General features: G+C 37.4%; 1 protein-coding gene across 2 annotated transcripts; it reads right to left on the bottom strand.

Annotated features, from left to right (window-relative positions):
- Positions 1-714: 714 nt before the first annotated feature.
- On the bottom strand, positions 715-22,609 carry PSMA6 (proteasome 20S subunit alpha 6). Of its 2 annotated transcripts, none has more exons than XM_032621567.1 (7): positions 22,444-22,609; positions 8,322-8,416; positions 7,781-7,862; positions 6,896-7,051; positions 4,401-4,579; positions 3,033-3,127; positions 715-945 (listed from the first exon to the last, which is right to left on the bottom strand). In XM_032621567.1, the coding sequence occupies exons 1-7, from the start codon at positions 22,517-22,519 to the stop codon at positions 888-890; spliced, it is 741 nt and encodes a 246-aa protein (XP_032477458.1). In that variant the 5' UTR covers positions 22,520-22,609; the 3' UTR covers positions 715-887. The 2 variants fall into 2 exon arrangements, with proteins under 2 accessions (XP_032477458.1, XP_032477459.1); XM_032621568.1 differs by lacking the exon at positions 22,444-22,609 and adding an exon at positions 22,186-22,204.

Below are 22,609 nucleotides of genomic sequence, written 5' to 3'. Positions count from 1 at the left end.
AGTGCAAATGAAATGTATTGGCCTTAGACATTCCAAAATTTCTGGATCCTCTATAACTATTAGTGGCTGAGGTCACCAGGGAACTACTCTGGGAAGTTTAAAACCTTAATTCCACACATTAAAAAAAAAAAGATTATTCAGAATGTAGTTTGCTCTTCTTTTTCCCCTAATGTTGTTTATGGTGGTATCTCTACTTTACTATAGGCCAATTCCTTAAAGTCTGCTTTAAATAGTTAATCTCAAGGCAGCATAGAAAATATACATATTCTACAACTTTTCTAACCCTGTTTTTTCCCAAAGGTAACTTCAATTTCTGCTCTTAAAAATATTCATTCTTATTAAGCATAGATTAAATGTGTATCTCAACTACTGAAAATCAATAATGCTAATCATTTTACTATAGTTAAAACCTCCAATGCAACTTGGAGTCCAGGTTCAGGAATGAATGAAGAATTGTAAAATAAAGGCCTTGCCTCACATGCCCACTTACTATAGTCAGAGCAAGTTTTGAAACCAGAGTTTTAGTTTGCAATTTATTAATTATGCCATATAGCTATAGTTTAAATTTCTGGCTAGTAAGTTCCTTAAGCCAAAGAAACTTGGATCTCTCAACAAAATGAATAAAGCTACAATGTGAAGATGGTGAAAATTTATTTAACTGTCTGCATGTACCAAAGACTTAATAGTTAAAATTGGAGGTAAAAAAAGACAGGATGCGATTATTTTCCAAAAGCACTGTTTTTATTTATACAGAGTCCTAACCACTTCAGTGGCAGGAGGAGTGGGAGAGGTTCCTTTTTCAATTCAGGGGCCCCCATAGTGTTGGTCTGTTGTTACGAAACACACAGGCAAGTGGCGTCATGGATTTGGTAAACTAACTACAATGTTTAGTCTCTCTCTGCTAGAGCAACAAGGTGAGCATCAATCTCTGCTTCTGTAAGAATCCTGGAAGGCAAAGGGAAAAAAACCCCACAACTATTTACTTTTTGAAAACTTTTTATTATGCAAAATTCAAAAAACACAGAAAAGTAGGATAGTAATGAACTCCTGTGTACCTATCACCCAATTTCAACAATTATCAATTTATAGCTAATCTTTTAAAAATCAATACACCCACCACTCATCCCTTCAGATTATTCTGAAGGAATTCCCAGACATCATATCAACTTCATCTATACACACTAATGTTTAACTCTTTGACATCAGATCTAGAATTAGGTTTTTTGAAAGAAAAACCCTTTTGGTTGCAATTATGATAGCAAATATTTAAATTAAATATTAAACTATACATAAAGTATTCCATTTTAGCTCCTATGTCAAAATGCTTTTATACCTACTATAACTCAAGTTTATATCAGCCAAGAGACAAGAAGTCACTCCATGTTGAACATGTTATTTTCTAAATGATGTTTGCCCCAAAGAAATAAAAACTGCTTGGCAATCTTTAATGTGACCCATTACTGGTGAACTTTTTTTTTTTTTTTTTTTTTTGTGGTACGCAGGCCTCTCTCACTGTTGTGGCCTCTCCCGTTGCAGAGGACAGGCTCCGGATGCACAGGCTCCGGAGGCACAGGCTCCGGAGGCACAAGCTCAGCGGCCATGGCTCACGGACCCAGCCGCTCTGCGGCACGCGGGATCCTCCCGGACCGGGGCACAAACCCGTGTCCCCTGCATTAGCAGGCGGACTCTCAACCACCGCGCCACCAGGGAAGCCCTACTGGTGAACTTTTAAAAGTGAAATTTGTCAAAGTGACATTTTTGAGTGCAAACTGGGGCAATGTAAGTAGTTTATACAGTTGTGTATATTTATGTTATACATTCTAGTTATTATTTAAGTATACTTACCATCACAGAATTTATAAATGATACAAGAGTTTTTCTGAAGACATACGATCTTTGGTTTCTTACTTATTTAACTTACTTATTTAAAGATTTTAAAGGTTATAGGAGGGTCTCAGAATAGAAAACAAAAACTATTTGTAGATCCTTTAGAGAGATTGCTCCTGCTGGAATTTTACTGCTTTAAGAAAATAAATTTTAAAAAAAGGCAACCTTTTCTATGGGGGACAGAAGGGAATTTATTTCTGTTTTTAAAAAAAATTCTATAAATTTTTCTTAAATCTTTCATGTTTATATCACTTGCCTACAGGCAACAAAAAGAATAAATCAGAAAAGAAAAATGTACTAACATAACTCTTCAAGGTCTGGTTAAGCTTAGTTTACTACCTTTTTTTTCCCCACCCCTAACAATGACAATTGTGTCTTTATAACTGTGACCTAAGAGTAAATACACACAGTAGTCAACATGCGTTCCAGCAGGTTCCCTGAATCTGTGGATTTAACTGAAGCATTATTTACTATTCATGAGAGTATCCAGGTTCATGGTAAAAGTCAATCACCACACAGCATTGCTGGGAGGATTAAGTGAACTGATATATGTTAAGCATCCAGTATAGATTTGACTCATGGAAGCTGTGAAGTTGATTTGTGGAAGTTAGTCACTTAGTGAGTAAGAACAGACAAGGATCCAGCATCTGCAATTCAATTAGCTGTATGCAAAATTCAGGGGTTTCAAAGATACCCAAATAGGGTCTGAGGTACATCAGTATTTCATACTGCTCTTCAAAGCTCCACTTAAATAACCACTAAATAATAAAAGCTCCATCTGAAAACTACTAGTTTGGGAGCTGAATTTCTATTGGCCTTAAGCTAAAAAACACACACAAACACTTATGCTCAGTTTACTTCTCAGATAAAGGAGGTTATTTTACATCACCTCCGGTATTAGATATAAAATAAATGAAATGAGAAGAAAAGCAGTTTATGTCTGTCTTAAGGAGACACCCAGTAAGTTTTAAAACAGATTTCTCAGGTGTTGGAAAAAAAAAAAAAAAAAAAAACTAACTCTAGTTCAAAAAAATTCTTTCCTCAAGTTACAGGACAAATGAACCAACACACCTCCACCTTTCTAGACTAGAATTTATCACTTGGCAAACTTCTTTAAGTACCTGGCCGACAATAAAATAACTCACCTGAATTTAGGATTTTCAACTGTAACTACTCCAACTTCTATTTCTGAAGGTTTGAAATCAATTGATAGAACAGTAGACAGGCATGTAATTGCAGTCTGAAAAAAAGTATCAACATTAAAATAATATAGTATTTTTCAGAGATTCCAAGATTTTTCTCATTCCAAACTTACTCAAGTCATGAGAACCACAAGCTATTCATTTTTGCTCCATGTTTGAGGTGATGTAGTTCTACAGCCACACAGATTGCTTAATTCTAACATGTTGCCTGCCAATGACAAGAAACTTGTTTATACCAAGTCGACTATAAACTAAAGGGCTCCAACAACAAAAATAGGGTGATTTACACAAAACAGTCTGTTTGCCTGGTGATCACTACATGCTAAGCAGTGCTTATTAGCACTTGGAGTGAGATGGGGAGAGGATAAAGATGAATGATAGTCTTCTTTCAAGGAATTTAAAGTAATAACAATTTAAGAATGTTTTAAGTGGCTTTGTACCCGATGTGATTAATTACTTATGTAACTATGAATTGCAATTAAAAAAAAAGAAAAAACCTTTAAGAAACATTTGAACAGTGCCTCCCAGATGAGAACTAGCTTATTTCCTGTTAGTGTATGATAATACTGCCAACCAAACACAAAGGTATTAGATGGTAATTCTTCCTTTCTTTTTTATCAGAATCATGTTGTTAGTCTTTAGAATTGCTGTATCCCTGACCCTCTTTTCCACAATCCACTAAAATTCTGTTTTTAACTTCTTGGCAGTAAATAAGAAACTTCTTTAGTCTAAGGTTACTAAATATTTGTGTAAGAATTTTGTCTTGTCCTGTCAATTTAAAATTTCCCAATCATAATGAACAATCCCCTCAAGATCCCTGCATAAAAGAGCTCTACTTCTGTGTCCCAGATATAATTTCTCTGCCAAGTCATCCTGCGAGCATATTCTTTTACTGTGAAGATGTCTGCTTCCTTGAAAATTTGGTGTGTGGCTGCTTTTCCTTTAGGACCATAAGAGCAGCATTACTGACTCAACTTTTTCACTTCTGCTTCCAGTTAGCGTAAGCCTAATTTGAATCACAACCATGCAGGTCTTTGGACCTGGTCTTGACTCCTATTCTTAGTTATAGTTTCCCATTTTATATGTGTTTTGTTGAAAGCAGTTTCAAATACATTATGAAATGAGATGGGGAATTAGATGAATAAAAGCAGTCCTCACTGTTCCCATGTGACATCGATTTTACTATTAACCTGACAAATTTGGATATCATGACATAACCCAGGAATAGCCTATACAGATTGTCAATTCTGCAATGATCCTCATTATTCTATATAGCATAAAAAAAAGGTCAGTTCCTTTCGGCTAACTTACTTCCACTGTCTGTTCAAATGTCCAATCAAATTTCTTCTTCACTTTTTTTTCAAGGAAGCTGGTTGACTCGGTTTGTTTAACTCCTGCTGCAGTGGCTTTAAACCCACAGTAGTAACCTGCGGGATCACACTTGTACACCTGAGGGCCTTGTTCTTCATCTATACCAATTAAAATCATACCTAAACAGAAAGAAAGACCCTCATTAAATATCTTATGCCAAAGAAAGACCCTCATTAAATATCTTATGCCTTTATACAACAAGATTTCTTCTCTCTTGGTATTGCCACATAGCTGTTGTTAATCATTACTCTGGCCGTCTATTTTAAGTTTTTTTTTTTTTTTTCCTGAGAACAGTTTTAATGTGTGACAGTAAATGCTCAATAAATGTGGAAATTAAATGATGTTACAGAAAAGGCAACTCATGAAAGCAAAGAAAATCAGATTAGCCAATTCCACCATTCTTTTAAAAATATTTTTTAAAGGATGTGTTTTGTTTTAAGAAAATTAATAAAACACAGGTTATCACCACAGATAAATAAGGTAACAAATTTCTATTATCCAAAAGGTTTTATCACGGATTTTTTTAGAGGTTTTAATGATCACAAATGTAATTTACAATTTTCTAATCCTTGCTATTACCCAAAGCATGTTCCTTTGAACCCTAATCCCTCAAGACATTAACTGGTCAAATAAATTTGGAAAATATACTTTTCACATACTTCTTTTAGAAAAAATAATATACAAAAGCATATTAAATGTTCTAAAATCTTCTGCTGTAGGTTGACCTACTTTAGCTCAGTAGTTCTTCAGTTTATTTGACCAAGAAATACTTTTTCTTGTATAATTATGTTATTATAATGACATACAATTAAAATAAACAACCACCACCAAACTTCTTTCTACTCAGCAGAGCAGGTAACAAAGTATTTAAAGAATGGCTTAACCCCATTTGAACCTTTTTTATATAGTGTCTTCTTATAAGATTTGGTATTATTCAATGACTCTATTCACATTTATAGATGTTTTATAGAGTCTAGTAATGAGGAATTTTGAAGCTTATTTTATTGATAAACACTATGACAGTGATCAGCTATCCATTTTATTCTAATGTTATGTTACCCTGTAATTTTCTTTACATTTTATACTTGAGCTGTGATACAAAGTACAAGGGCACCACCAGAGAGATCCACTTACTTCTCTGGGGGGGAAAAAAGAAACACTTCTTTACTTCAGGGTCTTGCAAAATGAGCAGGTTTAACAGATAAGGAAATGAAGGGCAATCAAGGCAAAAGGAACATGCACAAAGGCACATGAAAGGTCAGGGCACACCCAAGGAATGACAAAAGATCCATGTATTACAGGAGCTTCAGGCGAAAGAGAAATGCAGAGCTTCAGGTCCAAGAGGCAACTTGGGAGTAAACTGTAAGGGGCCTTGCACATCGTATTAACAACAAAACAACAAAATTTGATTTTAGAATGATAACTCATGTAGGAATATGGAACAGACTAGGAAAGATAAGGAGGAAGAAAGGCAGTAAATTAGGTGGCAGAGGCAAAAGACAATGAAAAAGTGACAGAGGAGATGGAAGGGACATATTCTAATGTAAAGCTTGATGACTAAACAGATGACCAGGGAAGGTGAGATGGGGGTAGAACAGAAGTTGAGGATGAGAGTAGGAAAAGAGCAATGATTTCAAGTTTGAAGTATCTGTGGGACATGAAGGAAGAGACTGGGCTAAAGCTAATGAGGGAGTGACTGGCATACAGGTAGTAAACGAAGCCATCAAAGTGGATGAGATCACCCAAAAGAACAAAGAGGAGAGAAGGACCAAGGAGAGAAACCAGATGAGCAACAACATTTAAGGGAACGGTAGAAGAGGATAAGCTAAGGAAACTGAGGAGAAGAGTATCATTGAAGAAATCAAGGGAGAATTTTTAAGTGACAGGTCAAAAATAGGGTCAGATGCTAAAGAAAAATCATTACACTGACTGCTTTAATTCTCATAAGTGAATGACACAATGTCAGAAACAAACATGTTGAATTTTTCAGGCTAATTTATTACATTAAATCTCAGATCAGTAAAGCTTATTCCTCTCCCAATAAAATTTTACTTGTTTTTTAAAGAAGAAATTTATTCTAAATATATGAATCACAGGCATATATGTGTGAGCCTGATTCTTTAGGGTGGTCCAAAGAAACAACTACATTGTTAAGATGCCTAATTTAAGCATTTCCATCGAACCAGTAATCTAGAATTGCAGTGGAACCTCCATTACAAAAGCCTAATAGCATCTAGTTTAAAGGTAGTGCCTAAAATACTGTTGTGAAACCTATCCTTCCATCACTGATTTATTATAAAGATTTCCTCACCTTTTATAACTTCCAAACCACATGTTCCAAACCCAAGTGTTACTGAAATAACTTTCTTTATGCATGTTTGCTAAAAAAAAATCATAATTCATCAATTATTAGGGAGACTTCTTTGCATACTTACAACAACCAAGAGGCCTCATTTCAGCATTCTGTGTGTAGACCTGAGAAATATCAGCAATTCTTTTACACAGCATGTCCACAGGAATCTCGTAACCATACTTGTATTTCCAATTAGCTGCTTCATAGCGTGCCCTCTGTACCTGGGATCTGCTGTCAGCTTAGAGCATAAAAAACAAAGGTTTACTTCTTTAGGAGGAAAGAATGAACCTCAATTCAGATAATTTTCCCAATATATACATATATCTGCATTATGACTTAAGGAAAACAGAAGTGGTCCACTATGGCTTTTTCTCCCACCAACGTATAATGAATGACTCAGCAATAAGTACGTGACAAAAAAGGAAAAAAGTTTAAAAAATGAAGTTCTACATCCAGCACTGCACTTTTATGCTGAGCCCTTCATCAGCTGTCAAAATAGTTTCTAAAAGTGTCTAATAACTCCCCAAAGACCAGGTTTTAAGGATAGAAAATAATGTTTCTCTCGATCTTTTTTTTGTGGGCTTGAATTTTCCCTTGATTTCAGAAAATAAAAACCCAATGTTATTTTTATAATTCTCACCTACTTCTAACCAGTGTCACTATCACCAGGTTTGAGATATACTGACTTATGTCCCCTTAAATTACTAACCATATCTGAAATAAATCATCTATGAGAGGGGCCTCAGCTCAGTTTCCCTGACTGTAGCATAGAGATCTAATTCTATTATACTAATGGTTTCAAAAAAGCTCACAATACTCTGAAGATATTGATACTAGCCTTGGAAGACTGCAAATCTACTCATATCACCTGAAAATCAGACACCAAAGGAAGCCTTTTAAAATTAATACAAAACTCAAAAATAATCTGAAGAAAATAACAAATCTAAGTAGGTATTAAGTCAATCACCTGTCATTCCTGTCATCACGCAGCCGATGTTTTCGGTTATCTTGAATAAGTGAGTCACTGTGCTGGAATCCAATAATTTGTCCTAATGAACAAAATAAATCAAGATAATTTTAAAAATCACAGGTCTCTGTGTAGTGACAAAAAAACATTATGGAATGATAACAATGAACTATATAATAAATGTCTTCTGCTCATTTTACAGTTAAAACCAATAAAAAATGGGGGCAGGGGCACAACTCTGTTTTCCTTTTTCAGATGATATGTTTCCTGTGGGCAAGAATTATAGCTCACCAAAGTGTGTTTTGAGGTCCCTGAAGACAAAAGACCTAGAAATCCCACTGTGTTTATAATCATACCACAAAGTTCAACTTGTCAATTCTGTCTACTCAGTTAAATTGTCAATTCTTCTTGGATGAGACAGGAAAGAAGGGTCAAAGTAAAAACAATGTTAACATATATAATAATATACCCTTGTACAAACTCATGAAACATTCTTGCATTATATTCTGCAACAATTGGCTATCTTGGCAGTACTACTTACAGGTACTTTCTTCTGTGTGACAATTACTGCACAGTCTTTCCCTCTGACAGCTACTGATGTAAGGCCACCCTGGTTAATAGCCTTAAAAGCATATTCTGGAAAATAGAACAGTTTTTTTTAAGAGGTGAAATAAATTATCATAGATTCATACAACGGAATAATAAATAGTTATTAAAAATAAAAATCTTTATGAACTAACATGGAATGCCATCCAATACATGCAAAGTCAAAATAATAATGATAATAATAAATCGTAATTAAACCAACTCCACTTCTTTCCATTTTGATCATTTTCATCAGGTACAAATACCAAATTTCCAATAAACATTTAATTAAGTTTTATTATATCAAATCATTATCAATTACGTTTTATCAATTAAAAAGTTTGTTTTGTAGCCATTATTTCTACCAAGTCTGGTTTCCCTGGGTCAAATTTAGGTGATCTAAATTTTCTCAAGATTTACTATTTCTGTTAACTTTTGGTCAATAACTAATTGACTGTATGCAGTTTTAACTGCTGTTAGATTACTTTGCCTTTTCTTCCCCCCCTACCAAATTGAAATTTTCTGGATGTTATTTGCAATTTTCATGTTACCTACACTATAGGATTCTTTAGTTTATCTATAACAAACTTCAGCTTGTGCACTTCTCTAGCTGCTGTCAAATCACTCCCATGTTAAAACAGCTAAATTGAAGTGGTTTATAAAAACAAACTACTATGGCACCATGTGGTTTAGCTGATAATGACTGCCTGTGGAGAGTAGAATTACAGATGAGACTATCCCTTTCTATGTTGTATATTTCTGTAATATTTAAACTTAATATAAACATATATTTTGTAATTTGTAAAATTAATATATATTAATAACAAAATTAATATATGCTCACTGTAGAAAATATAAAGGATAATGTAAAAGAAAAAAATTACTCACTACTCCAATTGTTATCTACATTTGATGTATAATAGATGCTTTTACTCTGTGCACCAGGTCTGAGGCCTGGTCTTATTTGGTTCAAAAAGCCACTGGTGATGAAGATCATCTGAGGAAGATACTACCTATGACACCAAAGAATTTCCTTTAATAGGAGCTGGGATAAAAATCCTTTGTCAAATATTTCTAAGTGGCCACATATTGAAGAGAACAAAAGAGTAAAAAGACTCTAGAAAAATCACCTCAAAGAAAATCCTCAGATCTAACTTACATTTAACTAGCTAATTACAACAGCTTGTTTTTACCATCCCATTACACCACAAACAACTTCTAAAATATAATGTTTCATAATGCTTCTCAGTTCTGTTTCTCATATGGTCAATAAAGCCTCTACCAGATCAACCCTCCACAGGTAAACTATAAACTCTAGACAAAACTACCCAAAGACACCAGAAAGAGGCCAAAAGAGGCAGATTTCAAAGAGGGAGGCAACGCTTGAAGATGGCAATGGACTGGGGTGAGCTCCCCATTTTCATGACAAGCTTGCATGCAGGTCCCAGTCAGGGGTAAACACCCACAGAAAACTCCGTCCTTTTGGCCTGAAGAGCTAGGGAACAGCTTGGGGGAGTAACCACAGCTGCTGGAAAATGAGGAAGAGAAAGGAGAGAGCCAGAGAGGGAGAGCCCCAACTTCTATGTTGCCCAAATCTCTAGCTGATGCCATAACCACACACACAAAAGACAGACTCCAAGCAGCCTAGCTAGGATAAAAGAATTGAGATTTAAGCTGCCACCCAAATTAATCGCCTGCTAGAACAAATTAATGCTCTTCGGAGGAATATAACAGAATCCAGTCTTCACAACCTAACATTCACAAATGCCCAGGATATAATCCAGAATTACTCAACATACCAAAAAAGAAACCAAACCAAACATAGTTAAACATGATCTACTTAGAAGAAACCAACCCTGAGATGACCCAGATGTTGTATTAGCAGGTAAAGTTATTAAAACTATGTTCAATGACATAATGAAAAATATTCAAGATGAAATAAGAAATCTCAGTAAATTACAAAAGAACCAAATAGAAATTACAGAACTGAAAAATACAATATCTGAAATTTAAAAATTCACCAAGTGAACTTAACTGCAGAATGGAGATATATGAAAATGAATCAAACTATCCCTCTTTTTTTTTTTTTGGCCGTGCTGCATGGCATGCAGGATCTTAGTTCCCAGACCAGGGACTGAACCTGAGCCCCCTGTAGTGGAAGCACAGAGTCCTAACCACTGGACCACCAGGGAATTTCCTATCCAATTTTAAACAAGAGAAAACAGATTTAACAAACAAGTCTGTGGGTCAACATCAAAAGGTATAATGTGTGTAACTGGAGTCCCATACGGACAGGAAAGCACGAGACCCCCCCCCAAAAAATCTTTAGAAATAATGGCTAAAATGCTCCAAATTTGGCAAAAGACATAAAATTTCATACTGAAGAACCAGCAAACTCCAAGCAGGATAAATACAAAGAAAACCACACCTGTGCGCTCACTATAGACAAATTCCTGAAAACCAAAGCAGAGAAAATTTTGAAAAACAGAGAAAAAGAACAGATTATACACAAGAGAACAATGATTTGAATTCCATGATTGCACCTGAAGACAGTGGAACATCCTGAACGTGTGGAAAGAAAAATCATCAATTCAGAATTCTATATCCAACAAAAACATCCTTCAAGAATGAAAGTTAAATAAAGATACTTTCAGACTTGCAACAATAACGCTAAAAGAAGTTCTTCGGGCTGAAGGAAAATGATACCAAAGAAAACTCCAATCTTTAGAAATGAGGAACATCAAAAAATGGTAAATATCTGGATAAATATAAAAGACTATTTTATTCTCTTTAATTCTTTAAAACTACCTAACAAGGGCTTCCCTGGTGGCGCAGTGGTTAAGAATCCACCTGCCAATGCAGGAGACATGGGTTCAAGCCCTGGTCGGGGAAGATCCCACATGCTGCGGAGCAACTAAGCCCATGCACCACAACTACTGAGCCTGTGCTCTAGAGCCCACAAGCCACAACTACTGAGCCCGCATGCCACAACTACTGAAGCCCATGTGCCTAGAGTCCATGCTCTGCAACAAGAGAAACCACCGCAATGAGAAGCCCACACATTGCAATGAAGAGTAGCCCCCACTTGCCCCAACTAGAGAAAAGCCCTCGCGCAGCAATGAAGACCCAACACAGCAAAAAATAAATAAATAAATAGATTTTATTTATATATATATATACTTAACAAAAGTTACATTTGTGGAGTTTATGAAATATGTACATGTATTACTTATAAAAAAGAAAGGGAGTAAATGGACTTTCAATGTTTCAAGGCTTGCACATTTTATGTGAAATGAGAAATATTAACTCTAAGACTGGGAGAAGTTAAGCATGTATATATAATCCTTAGAACAACACTAAAGGATGCTAAGAAGTAGCCAAAAGGCTAATAGATTAAAATGAAATTCTAAAAACTGTTCAAATAATTGAAAAGGAGGCAAGGGAGGAGGTACTGGGGAACAAATAAACAAACAAACAAAACAAAGACAAACAGAAATAAATAAAATAGTAAATTTAAGTCTAACCATGTCAACAACTGCATTAAATGCTAATGGATGAGGGGACTTCCCTGGTGGCGCAGTGGTTAAGAATCTGCCTGCCAATGCAGGGGACACGGGTTCAAGCCCTGGTCCGGGAAGATCCCACATGCCGTGGAGCAACTAAGCCCGTGCGCCACAACTACTGAGCCCACATGCCACAACTACTGAAGCCCATGCACCTAGAGTCCATGCTCCGCCACAAGAAAAGCCACCACAATGAGAAGCTTGCACACCACAACAACGAATAGCCCCCACTCGCCCTAACTAGAGAAAGCCCACGCGCAGCAACAAAGACCCAACGCAGTCATAAATAAATAAATAAACAAATAAATGCTAATGGATGAAATACTCCAATTAAAAGAAACTGACAGATGTAGAGAACAAATGTATGGACACCAAGCGGGAAAAGCGGAGGTGGGGAGTGGTGGTGGTGGGATGAATTGGGAGATTGGGATTGACATACATACACTATTATGTATAAAATAGATAACTAATAAGAACCTGCTGTATAAAAAATAAATGAATACATAAAATTCAAATAAAAAAATTTTAAGATTAAAAAAAGCAGAAACTGTCAGAATGGATAGAAAAGCAAGACTCAAATATATGCTGCCTACTGGAGAAACACTTTAATAAATGGATGAAAAAGCGTATACCACATAAAAGTAAGCATCAGAAAGTTGGAGGGACTATATTAGTATCAGATAAAGTAGACTTCAAGACAAAGAGTATTATCAGAAATAAAGAGGAACATTTCAAAATGAGAGAAGAATCAATTCATAAGAAGACATAACACTAATAAATGTATACACACCTTTTAAGACTACTTCAAAATACATGAAAGGAAGATTGACCAAATTAAAAAAAGAAATGGACAATCACACCCAGTTAAAGATTTTAACACTGCCACTCAGCAACCGCTAGAAACAAACACCAAAAAAGTAAACATACATGATATGAACTACACCATCAACCACCCTGACCTAGGTGGTATCTGTAGAATACTATTGGCAATAACTGAAAAATATACAGGCACATGGTATTAACAGTACATGGTACATTTACCAAGACAGACCATATGTTAGGCCATAAAACAAGTCTCAATTTTTAAAGTGCTGAAATCCCTATACTTAGGGAAAATTTTGAATTTGAAAATTTAAAAACCACACTTCTAAATAATCCATGCATCAAAGAAGTAATCACCAGGGACATTTTAAAATATTTTGAACTGAATGGTAATAAAAATGTATCAAAACTTGTAGGATGCAGCTAAAAGTATTCAGAAGGAATTCTACTGTTATGGTGGACAGATCCTAAGGTGGCCTCCCCTCCACAATACCTGCCTCCTGGTGTTCACATCTCTGTGTAATCCCCTCCCCTGAGTGTGGGCAAGATCTCTTAACTTCCTTCTAACAAACTAAATATGGCAAAGGTGATGGGATGGCACTCTACTGATTACATCATATAGACTCCACCTTGCTAGCAGACTCAACTCTTGAGATTCTTCCTGCTGGCTTAATAAGTAGCTATGGGGCAAGAACCACCGGTGGCCTCTGGTGAACAGCCAGAAGGTAGTTGGGGCCCTCAGTCCTACACTGCAAGCCTAAGTTTCCACTTTAAGAAGCTAGAAAAGGGCAATGTAAACCCAGATTAGAAGAAAAGAAATAATAAAGATCAGAAATCAATGAAATAGACAAAAAAGAGAACATGAGCAAACTCAAAAATTGATTCTTTGAACAAAAAACAATAAACCAATGGGACTTCCCTGGCAGTCCAGTGGTTAAGACTCTGCATTCCCAATGCAGGGGGCATGGGTTCAATCCCTGGTCAGGGAACTAAAATCTCACGTACCGCGAGGTGCGGCCAAACCAAAAACCAACAAAATTATAAGCCTTTTGGTATGTTGAAAAATGGTCCCCAAATGATATCCATGTCCTAATCCCTGGAACCTGCAAATACTACCATAGATAGCTTAAAAAAAAAAAAAGAGAGAAATCTTTGCACATGTGATTAAGTTAATTTTGAGATGGGGAGATTATCCTGGTGGGCCCTAAATGCATTCCTATTAAGAGACAGAGGGAAACTTTATACACACAGAGGAGAAGGTGCTATGAAGAGGGAGCAGACAGATTTGAAAATGCTGGTCTTGAAGATCAGAGTGATGCAGCCGCAAGCCAAGAAATGCTGGCAGCCTCTTGAAGTGGACGAGACAAGGAATGCATTCTTCCCTAGAGCCTCCAGAGAGAGCATGGCCCTGCTCGACAGCTAGATGTTGGTCCGGTGATACAGATTTCAGACTTCACGCCTCCAGAACTGTGAGAGAATAAATTCTGTTGTGTTAAGCCTCCAAGTTTGTGGTGATTTGTTACAGCAGCCACAGGAAACTCATACAAACCTCTAGCCAGACTAATAAGAGAATACAAATGACCAGTTACCAGGAATAAAAGAAGAGTTACCACTATACATATTATAAAGAAACATTAGGGATAATCACTTCTATACAGATATATATCTGGGTCACCATTCTTGATCTCACCTGATTTCAGTTCCACATTTTCAACTCCTTGCTGTGTTATTACCTGATTGTTCAGAACACAATTCTGGCCTAAAAGTATTCCATCTATGGCTATACAGGGCTATTAGTTTGCAATTTTTACCATCTCTCCTCTTACACTGTACTTTTTGCTTAGAGACCTTGACCCTTCCCACACCCATGTCTGCTGCTTCAGGTCCTCTCTGGACTGCCCTATCACTCTTACTTCCACCTAGCCAATGCCTGCCCTTCCCCTCAAGCCTCTTCCATTTCCCATGGACACTTTCTCTGATTGTCCTAGAAGGGACTCTTCAACCCTTTCTCTGAATTCCCATAGTATTTCCTATCTCACCAGTAATTTTAGCATTTTCAAATGTGTATTTCCCCCTCCACCACCAAAATGGATAGTCAAAGAAAGCAGGAACCAAGGAACTTTAAAATTACACTTGCAACCAGTAGACACTAAGTCAAAGGTTGGCCATGGACCCAATCCAGCTTACTCAAACTGGTTTAGAATACACAGTTTTCTAGAAAGATTTTAATTAACTAAAAGTCTGATAAAATAAAATCAGGGTTTAGTTTTTCTTAGAAAAAAAAATTCTGGTATCTTTTGACCCTCATTCCCACATAGCAACTGTCCTGCAGAGGAAAAATCATCTAGGGCTGGAATGTGTTTTGCAGTTTTTCACGGTTCCCATCACTCCTCCTCCTATCTCACCAGCCGGTTTCACTCATGTGCATTACTTATCTGGTCTGCTTAAATAATGCAAAAGATAAAAGGCCACAAAAGAAAGAGCTACAGCCCTCACCATATAATAAAATTTTGTCCCACAAAAAAAAATTTTTTTACACATAGAAAATGTTTCTCAATAGACAATGTGCCTATGAATTAGCCAGGATTCGTTAAAGGAGTCCTAGTCCTCTCTCCCTGTCTATATAGAGTGGTGCTGTCCAGCAGAACTTTCTGTGATGATGGCAGTGTTCTACATTTGCACTGTCCAATATAATAGCCATTAGCCACATGTGGCTACTGAGTACTTGAAATATGGCTAGTGCAATGAAGAAACTGAATTTTTAATTTAATTTAAAGTTCTTAGTTAAGAATATCATTCCTGGGCTTCCCTGGTGGCGCAGTGGTTGAGAATCCGCCTGCTAATGCAGGGGACACGGGTTCGAGCCCTGGTCTGGGAGGATCCCACATGCCGCGGACCAACTGGGCCCGTGAGCCACAACTACTGAGCCTGCGGGTCTGGAGCCTGTGCTCCACAACAAGAGACCGCGACAGTGAGAGGCCCGTGCACCATGATGAAGAGTGGCCCCCGCTCGCTGCAACTGGAGAAAGCCCTTGCACAGAAACGAAGACCCAACACCGCCAAAAATAAATAAATAAAAAAAAAAAAAAAAAAAAAAAAAGAATATCATTCCTGGGACTTCCCTGGTGGCGCAGTGGTTAATCCACCTGCCAATGCAGGGGACACAGGTTCGAGCCCTGCTCCGGGAAGATCACATGTGCCGCGGAGCAACTAAGCCCGTGCGTCACAACTGCTGAGCCTACGTTCTGGAGCCCGTGAACCACAACTACTGAGCCTGCATGCTGCAACTACCGAAGCCCACGTGGCCGAGAGCCTGTGCTCCACAACAAGAGAAGCCACCGCACTGAGTAGCCCGCGCACTGCAACGAAGACCCAACACAGCCAAATAAATAAATAAATAAATAAACAAACAAAAAAAGAATATCATTCCTGGACTTCCCTGGCGGCCAGTGGTTGAGACTCCATACTTCCACCGCAGGGGGCACAGGTTCCATCCCTGGCGGGGAACTAGGATCCCACATGCCGTGTTGTGCGGCCAATATATATATATATATATATATATATATATATATATATATAATTCCTGCTCTTCATCTCCTACTTTCCAGTCTCCTTCACTGCTTCCATCTCTTCAGCTGACTCCTTAAATACTGGTATCCCCCAGAATTCTATCATTTCTCCCCATCACTAGATGATTTTATCCTATATAATCACCACTAACTATGTCATCTTTAGCTCTGAACCCACATTTGCAAATACCTATTTCTCCCACAGGCATGTCTGAAATTAAACTCCTCTTCTCTATAAACCTCCTTTTTTTATAGTCCTTATCTCAAATTACTAACCACTCAAGTTTTCAAGCTGGGTACCATTTCTGACTCTTCACTTCTGTCTCATCAGAGAAATGTCCACTCGTATCTAGGATTTGCTTTAAAATAGTCCAGCAGAGATGGGAAAAGTATATGGGAAAACAAGATTGATAAAATGCTGACAACCGCTGAAGCTGGATTATGGATACATGTGGGTCATTGTACTATTCTACCTACTTTGGTTTGAAATTTTCCACAATAAAATTTTTAAAAATAAAACTCAAGGGATTCCCTGGTGGCACAGTGGTTGAGAGTCCACCTGCCAATGCAGGGGACATGGGTTCGTTCCCCGGTCCGGGAAGATCCCACATGCCGCGGAGCGGCCGGGCCCGTGAGCCATGGCCACTGAGCCTGCGCATCCGGAGCCTGTGCTCCGCAACAGGAGAGGCCACAACAGTGAGAGGCCCGTGTACCACAAAAAAAAATAAAAATAAAAAAATAAAACTCAAGAATCTCCCCTTCTCCAGCCTTTCTCTCTCAATACCTTAGTTCACTCATTAGGGCTTATATGGATTACTGAACAAGCCTCTCCAAAGTGGTCTTCCTGTCATCTTTCCCTTTCTACTCTAGTTCTACACTCAACTCTTCTATTTTATTTAATAATTTTGTCGTTCTTCAAGATTTCTGCCGGCTATGTCCAAAACTTGTGGGACAAAGTCCAAACCCTAGCATGGCATCCAAATCTCTTCAAAATTTTGCTACCATCTACTCTTCCAGTTATCACTGTCTGCTCCAACCACACTGACTGACCAATACACTGGTCTCCCCGAATTTCCTTATCTAATCTCCATGTAGATCAATTTATATTCTCTGAGGAAGCTTTCCTGGCTCTCCCTGTGAGTGTCACTTCCAAAAGTACTCTTTTTTGCACAGATTTTTTAGTACTTACCATGGTGCACTGCACTGTAATTTTCAATAAAATTTTGTGTAAATGAATCCCCATTATAACACTACCACCAGCATAAAATAAATAAGCTACAAAAACACATATTGTACAGCACAAGGAATATAGCCAATATTTTATAGTAACTATAAATGGGGTATAAACTTTAAAAATTGTGAATTACCATTCTGTACACCTGAAACTTATATGATATTGTTCGCCAACTATACCTCAATTAAAAATTTTTTTTAATTAAAAAAATTTTAATTTAAATAATACCACCATAAAATATGTAAGTTACAATAATTTCCACAAAAATGCAAACTGCCAAGTAAAGAATCTAGAGACAATAACTAAAAGATATCTTCTAAAGGAACACTGGGAGAGTAAAAAGTAATGTCACAGTTTATAGCAGAGGTGAGCATGAAGCCCAATTAAGAGAAAATAGTTCATAGGCAGCATTTAAAAGGCACGTTTAGTTTTTAAAAGTCAGAATTCACATGTCTGAAATAATAATTAAACACTTTATCTCCATTACTAAAGATTTGTGTTTTTGGATAAAATTTCAGAAACTTACAAAACTAGCAAGCACTATTATGTTAATCTCAGCAATCTGTTATTGAATGTCCAAGATTATGCAGGAAAATGATAGCCCATTTCTCATTTTTTAAATGGGAAAAACTATAATGAATTTATTATTTTAAATGGGAAAGATTATAATGGATTTAAGTTACATATTAAATTTCTTAATTAGTAACTTAAGTACATAGTAAATTACCTATTATATATGTATTAGATTGAACCACACGAAAGAGCTATTTTTATAGGTAAAAACCAGTCAAACACCAGCAGTTTCACAAGGTTTAACCTAACAACAAACAGGTTAGAATGAAAACTGCTTCCTTGATTACAAATAAAATGGTTAATAAAGTTATTTGTATATAGAGGCCTCTTTTCCACAGTAATCTCTCACACACTCTGCTTCCTCCTCTACAATCTTCCTCAACACTTTCCCAACTTTTCCAGGACTCATTCGTATAACACTAGTAAAAAACAGGGGCTAAATAAAAGGTACTGTGACAAAATGTTCAGGACAAGCACACAATGCCCGACAATGGCTCACAGTATGAGCTGCTCAGTGTGATGCTAGCGACAACAGCGATGTACGTCCCATTTATGGACGCTCATTTCAAAGCATCTACAGGTGATTCTGAAATTCTGCTAATTATAGGAATGTAACTCAAGATTTATCCCACCCATAATTTTGTCTAAAATGCTGTACTGAGATGGAAACTAAATTTTTGGTGCTCAGTATGATGTAGGGTATACGGAAATAGAAACAGAAATGTTGTAGACATGAAACTTAATGTTATAAGCCAATGTTACTCCAATAAAACACAAATCTAAAATTTAAAAAAAAAAAAAAGAGAGAATGCAGCCCTAATGACACCTTAATTTTCAGCCTATGTGACCCTAAGCCTACCAGACATCTAACTTACAAGACTGGGAAAAAAATAAATAGACATTTTAAAACAAACAAAAACCTGTACTGAATTTTGGAAAATATGCTTTTTTCCCATATAAACATGGGCTGGAAAAATAATGTATGGTCCATACATTCTTCAAAGTTTGGTTATCAAAAAAATAAGAGATGTTCTACTGGGGAAAGGCAGGTATTCTGCAGGATATGTCTACATTCAATTTGAATGCTGTACGACTAGAAACTTTTTGTTAAGATTTTTTGAAACTGCCATTCTGTCTTTCCCTAACCTTGTAACTTAAGCAGGAAGTGTGTCTCATTTCACAGTGCCTCCAAATATTACACTCCTGAAAATGGTGATGTTCAAGCAGATGGGGTCATTAGAAATCTTGGTGTTTGTGTGTGTGTCGGGGGGGGATGATATGAGGTTGAAAACATAGCAGTGTTTGATCCCATTATTTTTGTGTAGTTTTAATATGTATGTATTTATGAATATATATACACGTATGTATACATATACACATTTAATTTCAAATCAGATTCAAAAGGTCATGAGGGTTGAGAAACACTACTTTAAAACAAGAATTTTTTTTTAACAGCAAAAGAAGCAAACAGTAAGTGCTCCTCAATCCATTTGTGAAACTCCTGATTCCATTTTTATCAGCCACTTGTTTCTTCCTGACAGCATCCCTCACAGAAACATTTTACTGAGCACTTACTATGTGACAGACACTCAGTACTTTACATCTATTAGCTCATTAAATCCTTAGAGACCTATAAGGTAAGTGGAATTATTATCTCTATTTTACATATGTATAAAGTTTTCCTAGTTGGTGTGGAGCAAGGACTCCCCAGGAATCCTGGCTTCAGTACACAGTACCACTTCCAGATTAGAAAACTGTCCTCTCCAGTCTGTCTCTACCAGGCCATTTCTTTCCTTTCCTTATCAGCATGCTCCCTTCTTAGAAGCAACCAAGCAGTGCTCACTTTCATCTGGGAGGCAAATTCAAGTGACTGCTCCTACCTCCCTTGCTAGGCATATCCAGCAAAAGACCTGCAAGCAGAAGAGAGGCCTGAAAGTAGTCAGGCTTATGGGCCTTCGTTTCCCCACTGATAAGTGCTCTGTATATAGCGCTCCAGTTTTTCTATACACACACACACACACACACACACACACACCCACCCTACCCCTAGAATACATTCTTTGAGAGAAAATTTTCAAGGCAATCTTTCTCTCTACTCCTTGGAAACAAACACTGCCAACAGTTTGTTTATGATTATAGTTAGCATTGTAACTTTAAATTTATACCTCTATTTTTTAAAATTTATCAACGTTAGACTACATTTATCTTTTGAACCCCAACTATGGAAGATGAGGAGCATACTCTCCTTTCCATTAATCTTTCCATTCGCTTGTCATCTCTCCATTTTTCTTATATTATTTTTCCACTGTTATGGTTAACAATTTGCACTTTACAATTCTTATACATTTTGTCTTTGGCAGATTCTAAAGTTTATAAACTAATAAACAGTACTTACAACATTATGACAATGTATATATATTTCACTAGAGGATCAAGCATGGACAATGAAAGAAGAAAATACAGCTACCAATTTAATAGACCAAAAATAAGCCAAAGAATCAAACAAAAAATAACATTTACTGAGGACTTAATACTGTGCTAAGCACTCTACATGTATCATTTTATTAAATCCTCAAAACAACCATATAAGGAAGGAATTATTAGGCCAACTTTGCAAACAGAAACTAAGGCTAAAGTTATATCACTTGCCCAGGTGAGCTAGTATGGAGGAGAGCAGGAATTTGAATCCAGGTATGGCTCCAGGGCCTGAACTCTTCACCACTACACTGCTTGCTCCTACTAACTATTCTTTCACTTTCCTTTTCCTAGCAATGTCTAATTAGTGCCCTGCATAGCAGAGGAAGTGTGTTACACAAGACAGAGCTTAAAATTATTCTGTCTAGATATTTAACTTGTTTTGAACTACATGTTCTATTCTGAATCTTTTAAAACCATTAAAATGACACTATATTCAGCCTCTCTACTCACCAAATCTGGGAAGCGTTAAAGCCTATGCTTTATGGCTAGATTTCACAATATAGTATACAAAAGCAAAGTGTAGGTCTAAGTGACTTTTCCTGTTTGCATATTAAAAACCATGAAATAGAACATTCAAAGCATAGTCTAATATAGAAAAAAAATCTTTAAAACTCAGGAATTAAACTTTAAAAATGAAACTTCCTTGAAGATACAGTTATCATCTCTCTGTTCTATCTTAGGTCATATTTTTCAATTGGGGATGAGTTAAGGGGTTACTGAATTAACCAATATGATGTTGTTTCTTGCTACATTATATCCAGTATGGAGCCATATAGTAGCCTGCTTTCATTCCAAGTTATCTTTATTTCTAAAATTTACAGGTGAAGAGAACCTCATTTATAGGCCAACTCTCTCCTTATGATTTCCAAGCACAGACGATTTTATCACTGTCCTCACCAAGGCACTGAGGTACTAAATTCACTCAAAAATGAAACCATCACCGGCCAGTTGTAAATCAGGTTCTCCTGATACTGAATTCTCCAGGGCAAGGGGTTAAGGGTCCGGGGTTATAATCATTACCTAAACCCTGACACCTTTTCGATCCAACAAAATATATTACTATACTGAATAACTGTAACTACTTTAGGGTTAATTTCCGTTGAAGCTGTTCAGGAAACAGCTAGTTCACCATACATCATCTACAATTCAGAACCAGCTTTTAAACTATAGTAGCATTCAAACAGATGTGGGTTAAGAGAAGTGCTAGTTTCAAGAGCAGCTCTAGAACTGACAGCCACTCATCCCGTCCACCAGTTTTTCAAAGATATCCTGAACTCTGTAGGTATTTGTAATTTGGCGCTTATTTTTCTTTTTATCCGTTTGTTTACGTATCTGTCACTCCCTTTAAGCTGTGAGTTTCAGTATAGGTGAGGGTGTGACATCTTTGCATCCCCCAGGACCAACACAGCGTCTGGCACACAGAAGGCTCTGAATGCCTACGCGGCATTAACCACAGGACCAGGAAGTCCATGCTTCAAACAAAGGAAAACGGAGGGGGGACGTTTTAATTGGAAGGTCAAGGAACCAATTACCCATTAGAGGATTACAGACGTTGGGCCCACTCACGTCAAACAGCCCTACCTTCCTCAACGCTTTACAGTATCCAGGCAGTGCGGCCGCTTGCCCTGGAGAGCCCGAGGCCTTCAGCCTTCGGGCTCCCATCTCTGCCTGCAGATATCGGTGGGAACATCACGGGACTCGACCTGGCCTCGGCCCTCCTCCCGTCCCAGCTCCGGCCATGCTTCAGCCCGGGACTAAACTCCGGCCGCGGCTTCCTGCTCTAGGCCGTACCATGACAGAGCAATTCGAGTGGGCCAAAGGCAAACTCGGTTCACTCACCTACTTGGTAGAGCCGGCCCTCGGGGGAAAAAATGGTAATGTGGCGGTCAAAGCCAGCGCTGGAGCCACGGGACATGGTGCGCCACTACTCCAAGCACAATCCTGGGGCCCCGTAGCTCCCGCACCAGGTGTACAAGCCCCTCCGGAAGTTGCAGCGACTGCTTCC

Source organism: Phocoena sinus, chromosome 2, assembly GCF_008692025.1.
Source record: "Phocoena sinus isolate mPhoSin1 chromosome 2, mPhoSin1.pri, whole genome shotgun sequence".
Taxonomy (NCBI): Eukaryota; Metazoa; Chordata; class Mammalia; order Artiodactyla; family Phocoenidae; genus Phocoena; species Phocoena sinus.
Note: the sequence above shows the minus strand (reverse complement) of the source record. Positions and strands in the feature narration are given on the sequence as shown.

Bases quoted from the DNA above. Each gene is read 5' to 3' on its own strand.
- PSMA6 (XM_032621567.1), bottom strand. From the start codon at position 22,519: ATGTCCCGTGGCTCCAGCGCTGGCTTTGACCGCCACATTACCATTTTT. The intron at 8,417-22,443 runs GTGAGTGAACCG...TCTATTTTCCAG, and splicing joins GGGCCGGCTCTACCAAGTAG to AATATGCTTTTAAGGCTATT. The intron at 7,863-8,321 runs GTAAGTAGTACT...TTTGTTCATTAG, and splicing joins TCACACAGAAGAAAGTACCT to GACAAATTATTGGATTCCAG.